Source organism: Vipera berus (genome assembly GCF_964194415.1).
Source record: "Vipera berus genome assembly, chromosome: 1".
Lineage (NCBI taxonomy): Eukaryota > Metazoa > Chordata > Lepidosauria > Squamata > Viperidae > Vipera > Vipera berus.
The window spans coordinates 200,262,193-200,276,473 of record NC_138202.1 but is presented as its reverse complement, the minus strand read 5'-3'; the positions used below and the strand labels follow the sequence as shown (position 1 = coordinate 200,276,473).

The following is a 14,281-nucleotide window of genomic DNA, read 5'->3' as shown; positions in this document are numbered from 1 at the left end:
ATCTATCTATCTAACTATCTATCTATCTATCTATCTATCTATCTATCTATCTATCTATCTATCTATCTATCTATCTATCTAGATTTTGTACTATCAGAGTCAGGTGAGCATTAATTAATTGTTCATTAATCTATTGTAATATGTATGCAGTATATTTATTATTTTCACTTTTATTCTAGTGTCCTGCAGAGTTTGACATAACTCAATTCTGATGAGTTATAAATCTGTCCAAGATTATTGATTTCTCACTATCAGTTGGGAAAATAGTTTTTTTCTTTTATCAATATTTTACAAAAAAAATCAGGTATAGTTAGGCTATAGCCCATAAACTGGCTGTATATTCCTGCTCTCTGTCCTGAACAGACTGAGGTCACTGTCCCTCATCTATAATCTGCTGAAGTTTTTGAAACTGCATTCAGACAGTACTATTATACATTTAAAATAGAATCTGTTTCACAGTGCAAATAAAGTCCATAGTTTATAAAGTAATTACTGTAAACTGTATGTAATAATCCAATGGCACAGGCATAACCTAGATTAAAAGTAAGAGAGAATATAATTATTGATATGTGCAGTTTAATAACTTTTGAAATATGACATTCTGGACCAGCCTAGGGCTCTTCCTAGCTGCGATAATAGCACAGGAGGCAAAAATCAATCTTCACAAAGCTTAAAAGTATAGTGATTTTTCTCCCAGAGCAAAATGGAGGTGCAGTCAATTTATTTTTCCAATACCTTACACATTCCTGTTTCGTAATTGTAATAATGTTCATCATCATCCAACTTCAAGCATTATAATCTCAGCCTTTGAGAATGAACATCTCTTTCTGACCTTTTTTGCACTTGCAGAAGGAGCTGAGAAGAAAAGTCGCTCTCCTTCGCCCGTGAAATGCAAAGCCAAACTGTCTGAGAATCTGGAGGAGGATAATGAGGGTAAGTAGGAATCAACCCCTCAACAATCGCTCATCTGCTTTTTTTTTTTAAATCTGGATGGTAAGATCTCCTTCATTATTCAATTATATATTCGTCAGCCTATTAGACGTTATTCCTAGAGTGCTCATATTTACAAGCTCAGGTGCAGCTGGGCCCTGGCCTTGCAAGCAAAGTAAGATATTTTCTAACCTTCCTACCTATAATGTTGCCCCCTGGTTGTGTAATGGTGAAATACAATATTTTCTAGTATGAAAAATGTTCACAAATGTTAAAGTATTCTTTGGAATGAAGTAGCTTTGAAAACCAAATGTATGGGTTCAATTGTAGGACATAGAAAATAGCCAGTTATGCAAAACATACCACAATTTCAAAATAGGATTATTTTTGGTGATGGCTCTAGTGAATCTTTAGTAAGAATGGTGTTGGGTGCATTTGCGTGTTGCATGGATTAGTACTGCATGCATAAACAGAAAACATTCCATGCTAAGTCATCTCACCTTTTCATCCATATGACCAGAAGAGGCAAAAATCAGAAACTGACCAGAAGATTCCTGACTGGTATAATATGCAAGCTAAGAACAATTGCTTAAGAAAATATCACATTAGCTACTGAAAAAGCCAATATCAACCCAAATTTGTTTTCAAACAATTTATTGTTGATTGTAGTTCCCACTATATATGAAGTAGGATATGCAAGAATTGTGGATATCTAGTTTAATGAAGAGAAGGACGAGGGGTGACATGAGAGCAGTGTTCCAATATCTCAGGGGTTGCTACAGAGAAGAGGGAATCAAGCTATTCCCCAAAGCACCTGAAGGCAGGACAAGAAGCAACAGATGGAAACTAGTCAAGGAGAGAAGCAACCTAGAACTAAGGAGAAATTTCCTGATAGTGAGAGCAATTAATCTGTGGAACAGGTTGCCTTCAGAAGCTGTAGGTGCTCCAACACTGGAAGTTTTTAAGAAGTGATTGGACAACCATTTGTCTGAAATGGTGTAGGGCCATGGTGGTGAACCTATGGCACACGTGCCACAGGTGGCACGCAGAGCCTTCTCTGTGGGCACACGCGTCCTTGCTCCAGTCCTAGGCCCTCAGGTGGGTTTTATAAACCCTTTTCGCTTTAGGCCTCTCCTGCCGTGGGCAAAAAAAGAAAAAAACAATGTTTCAATCAATCAATCAATTTCAACTTCTAGTGGGGAAAAAAAAAGATCTCGCAAAGTTGGAATTGATTAATTGAACTTTTTAGTCCCACCCAGTCTGCCATTACCACCGTGGCCACACCTATCCAATTGGCCATACCCACCCAATGGGCCACACTCACCCGACACCCAACAATACATAAGTGGGTTTTGGGTTGCAGTTTGGGCACTCAGTCTCTAAAAGGTTTGCCATCACTGGTGTAGGGTCTCCTGTTTGAGTAGGGGGTTGGACTAGAACACGGGTCGGCAACCCGCAGCTCCGGAGCCACATGCGGCTCTTTGAGCCATCTCCTGCGACTCCCAGCTGCCTGGTGCACGCGCACCTCTTTGAACGGGCAGTGGTGCGCGCGCACCTCTCCAAATGGAGAGTGGCACCGCCCGTTTGGAGAGGTGCGCGCGCACCTCCCCAAACCTTTGGAGAGGTGCGCGCGAACCTCCGCGCGAAGGGGCAGCGGCGCCGCTCTTTGAGGAAACTGCCGCGGCCCGTCTGCAAAGCTGCCGAAAGCGGCAGCTTTGCAGACGGGCCGTCGCCGTCAGGCAACCGGGAACCGGTTCCCTCTCACTTAAAAAAAATGGCAACCGCGCGCGTCTGCGCATGCGCAAAAAACCGTTTTGCGGATGCGCAAAATGTTTTTTTGCGCATGCGCGTGCCTGGCCACACACACGCGGCTCCCACTTTTTTTAATTTGTGATGGAACCGGTTCCCAGTGGCTCTTTTCCTTTTTTAGGTTGCCGACCCCTGGACTAGAAGATCTCCAAGTTCCCTTCCAACTCTATTATTCTGTTAAATGTCAAATCGGGGCATTAGCAGACATGAATCCTGCCAATCAATTGAGAGGGAAAGAGGCAGGAGGGAGTGAGATTATGCTTTGGTGTTATATGTGAATCTAGTAACCACAATAAAATTATAGTTAGGTGTTACATTTGAATGCGAGCACTGTTATCCAAAAATTGAATTGCTTAATATAAAATTTGGCAAAGTCCATTGAGCTGTGCCTTCTAGATATTGTTATACTGAATCTTTAAGCATTTCTTAAGTTCTTGGTTAGAGCTGCACAGGCTTCTAGTCAAATAAAATTCATAGTAAAACCAGAAAATAAAATTTCCTGTATATTCTTCTACTGAGGCTTATTAAAGTTGACAAAGAGTGTTTGCTTTCAAAAGTTATTTCTGAGGAAAGGTGATTTTGGAGAAATGTTCTTATGTTGGAGTGTGCCATGCTTGCACTTGTTTTATAAGACAGAGAAATGTCGATATGTTTAAAATGTGAGCCTCTATTATTTAAGACTGGGGATTTATTTGTTGAAATTTCAGTAGTTTTTTTATATATCTACATTTGACAATCTGCACAATTACTCATTTAAATAACTATGATTACCACCACTCATTCTCATTTTGTAGAGTACTGGGCCATTTCCTTAAGTTTAAGTGAGATGTATTAAGTATTGTAATACTAGGGATCTTGCATTAAAGCAGGGGTGTCAAACGCAATTTCATTGAGGGCCGCATCAGCATTGCGGTTGCCCTCAGGGGGCCGGGTGGGTATGGCCAGGGTGGGCGTGGCCTACTGGGTGGGCGTGGCTAGAGTGTGTATGGCCTACTGGGTGGGCGTGGCCAGCTCTACATCGTTCGCATCAAGGGTGCCTGTGGGGGCCTGGGCAGGAGTGGGACAGATCTGAGGGTCTCTGGAAGAAGGAGGGTCTCTGGGCCAGGGCCAAGGCAGTGGGGGCCGTTCCCTCGCTGTTTCCAGGATGGCTTCGCGGGCCACATGAAACCACTTCGTGGGCTGGATCCGGCCCCCAGGCCTTGTGTTTGACATGTCTGCATTAAAGCAATGTCATACATTACATTAAATGAAAGACATTTTATTTTTCATAAACAGCTTGGTAGAATTTGTGACTGGCAATCTCCCCCAACCTTCTTATCTTAATGATGCAAGGAGTACAATCACTGATAATGTGGCCATGAGCCATGCTTACTGAATGAAATGATGAAATCTGTAGCCTATGATCTTAGAGGATTGTAGGTTAAGGAGGCCTTCAGAGTTCAATATATTTGGAGCTGTTTATCTGTCTTTAATGAACAAGACACCATGGAATACCACACATGCATTTTGCTTGGCGCATGCTATCCAAAACATATGATTTAACTGCAGTATCTTTAGCCCATTAGATAGATACCCTGTTTGTATGTATCATGTTGTTAGAGAATAGAAGTAATGGATTGGTTACTTTAATCAATACTGAAAACAGAAATCAGCCAATCACCTTTAACATGCTTAGCCATGAATTGACTTCTTTGCCCTTTAGCATTTACCGTATATTCAATATGAAATTTGTGAAATATTATCGAGGAAGAAAGAGATGTAAACATACTGACAGAAGGTTGTTTTCACTGCTCTCATAGAGAGCCAGTTTCAGTCTATCGTTTCAAGCAACTTTACTCAACATCTGTACAAAGTTTGAAAAAGCAATGGACATTTATGTTGCAATTATTTCTATTGTTTGTATGGAGATAAATGCTTCTGGGGGGGTGGTTTCTCCTCTGTTACAAATATCTGGGGAAATAAGACATCTTAGTGAACTTTTGCCTTTTTAAAACTATATCTAGTCGCCAAGCTGTCCGTCCATCTATGCATCCATCCATCCATTCCTCCATATGGCCACCCTTTGTACCAAAGTGACTTTAGGTGGCTAACAGGAATAAAATACAATATAAAACTATTGTTCCCAATATCCTTATTGTAACCCAAAATATACACAACTTGCAATGATCAGGAACAGATGTTAAAAGAATATGCCCAGAGGGGATTAAACGTACGGTAAATACACATTTACTAGTGTACTTAAACAGCACCTATGCAAAATATCTTCATCAAAATTGTGGGAGGAAAATTTCCCCAAACTAGATTTTTCTCATTATTTTCCCTTTCCCTTTTATATTTTTTTAAAGCGTTCAGTCAAATCCTTTCTCTTCAATAAAGTAAATTTTATAGATATCTTGAAAAGGACAGTTTAAATGAAGATAAAATACCACAGAAAGAGCCCCTTGGGAAGTGCCAAGAAACAAATGTGGCCACAAAGCATTCCCTTTTTAATGCAAAAATATACTTACAGGAATTCATTTTCTACAGCCTGTTTAGACTTTAATATTTTATTTTCTCTTTTGACAGTATCCATTTATCTTAAAACACTATAACCAGGTTCCAAATTTGCCTTTCTTCTCTTGAAACTGCATTGAATATTATCACATAGAATTGCTAAAAATCGTATTATGATTGCGAAATAATTCAGGGAAGCACAGAATCATGAAAGCTTTATGTCCAAAGCTGTGCTCAGTGCAGACGTGTCAGACCTATGGCTATTTAGCCTTTGCTTAAATACATACAAAGGTGAGCTAATCAGCACTATAGATCAGGGGTCTCCAAACTTGGCAACTTTAAGATTTGTGGACTTCAACTCCCAGAATTCCCCAGCCAGCATGTGATGGCTGGAGAATTCTGGGAGTTGAAGTCCACAAGTCTTAAAGTTGCCAACTTTGGAGACCCCTGCTATAGATAATTGATTACATTATCATATGAAAGCGCTTGTACTGTTGGGAGTCTTTTACAACATTCACTTTAGAATCCTCCTTACTTTCTAACTTTATTCTGTGTTCTGAAGTTTGGAATGCTAGAATATAAGTCTTGATCCTCTGTGGAACATCATGTTCTCATATTCTCAATGAGTTTTTCTAAGGCAGGGGTAGGCAACCTTGGCTCTTTTATGACTTGTGGACTTCAACTCCCAGAATTCCTGAGTCAGCATACCTGGCTCAGGAATTCTGGGTATTGAAGTCCATGAGTCATAAAAGAGCCGAGGTTGCCTACCCCTGACATAGACCAAGGAATACTTATAGCAACCATTCACATCTGGCCTTAGTCACTGAAGGACATTTAAATGTCTTTCAGCTTTTCAAGTCTGAAGTTATTATTCCAAGCATAGATCCTGGGAAGGGCAAAGTCAGGGTTAAGTTAATCTTCTGTGGAACATCATGTTCTCATATTCTCAATGAGTTTTTCTAAGGCAGGGGTAGGCAACCTTGGCTCTTTTATGACTTGTGGACTTCAACTCCCAGAATTCCTGAGTCAGCATGGCTGGCTCAGGAATTCTGGGTATTGAAGTCCATAAGTCATAAAAGATCCAAGGTTGCCTACCCCTGTTCTAAGGCTAACTTTTGCCTTTAATCTCTCTTGTGGGACCTAATCTCTTGTATAGCCCCATTACCTTTCTCTCAGCCTGTTTTATTTTATCCAAATCCTTTTTAAAGCATGTTGTGCAGAACTGGGCACAGTATTTGAAGTGGGGTCTGACCATTGCAGACATATAGTGGAATTGTCTTCCTATGACATTGAAACTCACGTGCTGTTGTTGTAGCCCCCCCCCCAAAAAAAAATTCACTTGCCTTTTTACCAGCCACATCACACTCCTGATTCATACTTAAGTAGTGAAGCGTTTAGAACTTCAAGATCCTTTTTGCACATATTATCTACAGCCAAGTATTACCTGCCCTGTATCCCTAGGTTTACTTATTTTTTCCTCAATGAAGAACTTCACATTTGTCTGTATTAAATCTCATTCTGTTTTTTCCAGGCCACTTCCCTAACATTCTAAGATCATTTTAAATGTTCTGTCTTCCAGAGAATTAGGTCTCCTATCCAGTTTGTGTCATCTGCAGATGTGATAAGCATTTCTCCATCTCGTCTTCTGTGTCATTAATGCAAATGTTGAAATGTATTAATCTGAAGATTAAACCTTCAGTAAGGAATCATTGATGAGTACTTTCCATGAATGGCTTCATGCCAACAATTCATCTCTCTTTCTAGATGTGCCATCTAAGTTATACTTTAGCTTGCTAATTGGAGAGTCATGAGATACTTTGATGAAATCATGTTATATGAGTTGTGCATTGTATTCACAGAATTTACTAAGGAACTTACCTGATCTAAAACTGGGGAAAAAATAGTTGCCAAGATTTGTTCTTGACAAATCTGTGCTGATTATAGTAATCACTATATTATCCTTGCAAATTATTTGCTTTATGGCTTGTTCTAAAGTCTTCCCAGTTAACAGTGTCAGACTGGCTGATCTATAGTTTTCTGGAGCCTTCTTTCTATGTTTTTGAAAATAAGGACATTTGCTTCCTCCAGTCTTCTGGTACTTCATCCAGGATGTTCCAAAGATTATGAATACAGCTTTTGTTAGCCCATCGGCATGCTATTCCCTACTTTAGGATGCTATACAGTAGTGGCCAAAATTGTGGAAAACTTTTGGAAAAAGTGTAGAGTAGAAATGCCACCTTTGGTTAAGTTTCCACCAATTTTTCTTCTAATTTCTTTATAACTGTAGCCTTGTTCACTTAATATTACTATTTCACATCACTTTCTGGGCAACCAATCAACTCTTTGCACCATTACTTTAATTTTATTACATTTTACAAGCTCAATAAATAAAAGAACAAAAAAAAAACAACCAACTTGATAGCAATCACATAACACACTGACAAATGTCCTCCTCTCAACTTCAATACATGACATCAATAACTGAATCCTACTGTGATCTGATTGGCTCATTGCCAATGAGTCCTTCGGGAGATAGGGTGGCATATAAGTCCCATAAATAAATAAATAAATAAATAAATAAATAAATAAATAAATAAATAAATAAATAAATAAATAAATAAATAAATAAATAAATAAAACAAGATAACACCTGATTGGCTCTCTGAGATCAACCTTAAGCAAGTTGTGCTTCCTTTTTCTGGTTATTTGGCTATAGCTTTTCATAGAATACAGTACAGATAATTGAACAAACTTTGTTGCATTACATTCTTGATTAAATTATCTTTCCATTGATATATTATTTTATGGTACTACTCCCCAAAAAAGTGGTGTTATTAGTGTATAAATGGTGTTATAACCTCAAAAATACACTTTTCCCAAAAGGTTTCCACAATTTTGGCCACTACTGTATGTCTGGCCTTGAAGATGTCAATTCATTCAAGGTGAGTAGGCTCTTTCAGCCTATGCTTCAAAACTGAGAAATGGAATGCTTCTCCTCTTCTCAGAGAAGACTGAGCTGAAATATCAGCTTTTTCTGTGTTATCTGGTTTTCGTTTGTTTTTGTTTTTTTTGCGTGGAAGGGGGTGTGTTTGCAATTTTCAATGAGTTCCTGATAAGTCTGTTTCTTTTGTGTTGTTTTTTTAACACAACTGCAAAAAGAAAAATTAACATCCTTCATCTGTCATATCTCATTCTGAACTTAATTTTCCTGGCATGATTGGTATAAATCCAGTGTGCCTCTAAGTCTTGTTCTTTAGTAAACTGTCCCTATTCCCCTTCTAATGTAGATCCTTCTTCATTTGTATATTTTGTTTAAACTTCATTTACCCGCATTGGGTTCTTTAATTGATTTTTCAAATTTTTTCCAAGTGGTATTGTTTTAACATCAGTAGGAACTTCTGCCTCTCTTACAGTTCTTTGCCCATTAGTTTCTCCTGCCTCAGGGGAGTAATCCTTACCCACTGTTTATTAAAACCTGCAGTTTTTAAGTCTAAGGTAAGGGTCTCATTAGACCCAGTTTTATTTTCCCTTAATATTAAGCGTGACACAGTTGTTCTGCTTCTTACTTTTTATCTACAAGGTCTTCTCAATTGGCTAGCAATAAATTAAAGACAGCTAAGACATTCTGCCTTCTTCTGAAGAATGTTGTGAACAAGACAGGTATTTTATTCAAGAACCATGCTTAACTCTCCACTGAGGTAAGGAAATTACCGGTAATGTCCCCACCATCAGCACTGTTTCATGACTTTTTGAGAGATCTGCATCATGCTTTTAGAAAACATAGCTTAAACATTTTAACCATGTATAGGTTATTATACACATCAGGTAAACAAAAGCAAAGGTTTTAAAAAATATTTTGACTCCCACCTTCAGCTGATCTAAAATAAGATGTGGTATTCATGGCTGCCAATGTGCTTGTGGTTACAATTGGAGGTATCCACTGGACTTTCTGTCCCAGCTGATATTTTACAATTTAAAAAAAAAATCAAATAATGAAATTAGCAGATGGGAAAGCAAAGTGCAAGTGTTCAGTATAACTTCATTGCAGAGAGTCCCTCTGTTCTCACCACATGTACTCATTTGTATTTTTAGAACATTTTTTTTAAAATGGCGTGTAACTGTCTCCCCAGTGGTAAAATTCAAATATGTGAACAACCGGTTCTCTGTGTGGATGCCGCTTCTAGAAGTCCATTCTGGGCCTGGGCAACAAAAAATTAGCCACCGGTTCTGCCGAACTGGTGCGAACTGGCTGAATCCCATCACTGTATCTCCCCCTCCCACATAACTGCCTTGTTCAGAAAGAAATTTTGAAAGTTATAAAGGTAAACCAGGGTAGTAAGGAATAGCATGTGGGAAGACAAAATAGAACTCTAGTAAATTATTAGATCTCCTGTCATCTAAAGTCAGAGCACTTTTAACAGGCCTCAGAATTCTAAATTGTACCACCATCTTCCCTTTCCCGCTGAATGGAGGACTCTTGCACTTGTTAATATGGTGGAGGAGAAACTCATAGCAGACTCAGACAGCACATCACCTGTTTGGTTTGGTCCTGCTCAGAGAAAGGATCTGTTAGGCATCGTCTCAGCTGCAAATATAATTAGCAGGGCAGCGTTATCTCAATCGGTTCTCTGTGTTTAGACACTATGTACAATTAAGCTGATTCTATGCTATTAACATTTATTTATTGGAGTATTTAATATCCATTTCATGACGTCCAAGGCCAGAAGACACAGGAATCAATATTAAACCACAAAGACAATCAATGGAAAAGAATATATCATCTGGATTAAAGTTAGCATAGAAGATTTAGTGCTGTCTCTGCAGCAAAGAGAGGGAGGGAGGGAGGGAGGAGTAAGAAGGAAGTGTTTTGTTTGAATGCATGTTTCTAATATGAATGAGCTTTAAAAGGGATATCTATATAAATGCATTTGCATGGATAGATCCACACATCTGTGAGGCATGAGACACATGCAATATGAAGAATTTTAGCTTTAACATCCCCCCCTTCCTCTTTTGTAGAAATAAAATAAGGAGCACAGTTACAGTTTTCCAAAGTGACTAATAGAATGTTGTCAGAAGACACTCATGTAAAGTGACAACCTGAGGTACCTCCAGGATACATATCTATCAAGGAATTCATCACATATTTCTATCCATTACCTGAATAACCCATAACCCCACAAGCTCCATAATTGTGCTGTACAGAGATTTGCCAGTGATAGACATGCTTTATGAAATTTTAACACAGCCACTGCTTTAAATTATATTGTCTACACTTGGATTGCCATGCTGTTTGTGATGATGATGATGATGACTTTTCACCAGACTTAATTTTAATTTCATCTTTTACTGACCTCCGCCTCTCTTTGCCATTCCATACACGAACTGGAAAAACTGTGTGCAAACAGCAGGGTTTTACTAATCTGAGACACATAAAAAGAACTGTCTTCCAATTACAAGCAGCACCGTGTTAATCTCAAAAATAGCTTCCACAACCTTGGTGTGAACAATGGTATAATCAGTGCAGCAGGCGGGGATGCTGAAGATAGGCATTTAAGTATATTTTCCTTTTCTCTTCCTCCCTCCTTTTCTCTCTCACAAATATTACTGGAAACAAACCCAGCAACCCCCCCTCCCCAAGAAATCCAAATTTTGATAATTCTGTTCCCTTCATGGCATATCATGCATATATATCTCCATAACAATGATAATAAATTTCATAATAATAATAATAATAATAATAATAATAATAATAATAATAATAATAATAATAATAATAATAATAATAATAATAATAATAATAATAATAATAATTCTTTAAACCCAGTATGACAGTGTCTCACAGGTGGAAGATTTCTATTTTTAGCTTTTAGGAAGATAAAAAGATGCTTTTTAAAGACAAGTGCCTTTAGCCAGAGGACTTCTTATATAATTAAGAGGCTGGGGTTTTTGTTTCTTCCAAAAGAAATTGAGATCCAGTATAGTTTATGTCATGGTTCTGATAGACGAAACCCATCAAAAGAACTCTGAGGCAAAATTCTTCCTTAAAGAACATTTTATTCGGGAAACAAAGTATCAACACTACATAGTTGAACCCAAAAACTAAATTCCCTTCCCCCAGATACAAAGTAACAAAGTACAATTGCCACCCCCAATAAACTGTCATTAAACACATTCCCCAATTAGCTTCAAGTGAGGGCTTTCTCCTCAGCCCGCGAAACGTTATCAGCTCATCCTTGAGTTCCCACAGCAGCATTATTATTATGGCTAGGTGAGCTTACATCCCAAGCCCCACCCCTCCCCCGCTGCACCTGAATTCTAAAAGTAAGAAAAGCATGTTAAAGGAGAAGAGAAAATGGCTGCATTTTCATCAGATGTCAGAGCAGGAGCATCCAAGGTTAACAGCATTGACAGTTTGTGGCTAAATGGGAGAAATGGATTTTTTTGCTGATTCCCCCCCCCCCGGTCTTGGGGCCAAGGGCACCTCTAAAATTTTGAGAACATAGTACCCACACAAAAGGTTTATCATACATTGACATACATCAAGGTAGTCCTCAACTTACAATGGTTCACTTGGTGACAGTTCAAAGTTAACAATGGCACTGAAAAAGTGACTTACAACCATTTTTCACACTTATGACCATTGCAATATCCCCATGGTCACGTGATTTACACTTGTATGCTTGACAACTGACTCACATTGATGGCAGTTGAAGTGTCCCGGGGTCATGTGATCCCCTTTTGCGACCTTCTGACAAGCAAAGTCAATGGAGAAACCAGATTCACTTAACAACCAAGTTACTAATTTAACAACCGCAGTGATTCACTTAACAAATGTGGCAAGAAAAGTCTTAAAATTAGGCAAGCCTCACTTAACAGCAACATAAATTTTTGGATTCAATTGTGGTCATATGTTGAGGACTACCTGTATTCATAAATCACATGAAAGGTGAAATAGCTTTCCAGGATACTATTTACTGTGCCTGGGTGAGTTTTCCAGCGTATAAATCTACTGCAATAGTACTCCGATTTGAGTTTTGTCCAATTTCTTCTTGTTGTTATTTAGAGAATTTAAAAATGAAATTAAAAATTAAAACAGAAAAATCAAGTGGAGCAAAGCTTGATGGACCCCAAAGAAGATATCTAAGAGTATGTTGGTTCTGCAAGCATCATGCTGCCTACTCCATTTCTGGAGAGATCCAAAACATGGAACAGGTTTTTAGAAGGACACAGTGGCACAGCCGGTTTAATGACGTTGGAACTGCCAGGCCAGAAATGGACTCCACTCTAGGAGCTTGAGCCTGGCTCCACAAGACACTGCACACTCCCTGGCTCCTGCCCACTCAGCAGTTTGAAAGCATGCGATATTGCAAGCAGATAAATGGGTACTACTTCAGTGGGGGAAAAACTAGCTGCATTCATGTGTGCAGAGAGCAGAAGCTGGTGCTGGATCTGGATCTGGATCTGGCCAGACCTGAGGCAGCACAACACAAGGCGAGGCAAGGTGAGACTGGCAAAGGAACCCAGAAGAGCTAACAACCCAAGTGCTGCTAGTTACCTGGTGTAGCTAGTTTGCCTCCTGTAGTGCACCAAGGATAGGCAACCAAGTGCTGAACAAAATGGCTTAGATCTTGGTTAAGTTTATGGAACCCAAAGATGCTGTTTCACGAGGCAACTGGACTTTCTTGTTTTTCTTTGAAGACATTTGGTTTCTCATCCAAGACTGGATGGTGGGGAATGGAAGGATTTATGCTCCTTGCAGACAGCTGGACATTTACATTCTTTTAGAGAGTCACTGAGGCTACCTAGAGGTTTATCTGTGCCATCAGGGTCACCTGAGTAGTGCCTTCTTGGAATTGCTGAAAGGACTGTGTGGTAGACTGGAAATGGCTGATGTCGTATCCCTCCCCCTCTGTTGAGAGAAGGCTGTTCAGTTTTGACATAGATGGCCTCTTTGACCCCTCTTTCAAACCAACGGTCCTCTCTCTCCAAAATGTGGACTTCAAAAGAGTGGCCTTTGTCTTTTAAATGCAGATGGACTGTCGAATCTTGTCTTGATGGCTTTGTTCTCCTATGTTGTGCCATGCATTTATGAAGGGATTGTTTTGTTGCCCCAATGTACAGATCTGCATATGGTTCACTGCCTTGTACTGCATATACCACGTTGCTCAGTTTGTGTCTGGGTGTTTTATCCTTGGGGTGGACAAACCTCTGCCTTAGTGTGTGCTTGGATTTGAACTATGCACATTTGTTGTGTTGGCTGAAGATCCTCCTGAGCTTTTCCACTATTCCTGCAATGTATGGAATGACTACGTTGCTTCATTTATTATTTTCTTCTTTTCCGTTATGGAGGAGCTCCTGCTGGGTCTTTTTTGGGTTAACCACAAGTTCTTTTCTCAACCAAGACTTTCTTAATAAAGCATCCTAGCCACTGATTGTATATGCACTTTTATAAAGACATACACAAGAGTTATATGAATGTACTATAGTAAGTGTTCTGCCTTCTTTCTATAGACTGTTTTGCACAGAAGGGCATAACGTCTACAGCTGACAGAGTCATGAAACATTCCAGCATTTCTTAAAGCTAGGCAATAAATGAAAACAAAAACAAAAAGCCAAATAGCACACAGCTAACATTTTTGGCTTTTTGTGGTTATAATGAGATTGGAAAGTGATGTGGCAAAACATTCTCTGGAGAGCTGTTCCAGTGAAGTAATAAATGCTGAAACTGTCTCCTGTTATAGCTGCGAGATTACTAAAAGACCCAACAACCTAAGAAGAAAAGCAGGAGTCATTTGCAACATAAAGGCTGCATCAGCCATTATGTGGGACAGACAAGCAGAAGATGAGCAGAGTACATCCATGAACCCCAACTAGCAATCAGAAGTCATGATGAAAATTTCACAAATCATGGACAGACTAAACCACAGGTCTGCAACCCATGGCTCCGGAGCCGCATGCGGCTCTTTCAGCCGCGGCTCCCAGTCCTCTGCCATGTGCAGTCCCAAAAAAAAAGTGGGACTAAAAAAGTTCAACCAATCAATTAAAA

At 39.2% G+C, this 14,281-nt stretch overlaps 1 protein-coding gene across 2 annotated transcripts in view; it reads left to right on the top strand.

Annotated features, from left to right (window-relative positions):
• Window positions 1-14,281, top strand: part of MACROD2 (mono-ADP ribosylhydrolase 2) — a 1,175,381-nt gene that overhangs the window by 1,054,362 nt on the left and 106,738 nt on the right. For both annotated transcript variants that reach the window (XM_081314693.1, XM_081314692.1), the window contains exon 10: window positions 850-933. In XM_081314693.1, the coding sequence (XP_081170819.1) occupies window positions 850-933 (84 nt within the window). The remainder of the gene's footprint in view (window positions 1-849; window positions 934-14,281) is intronic.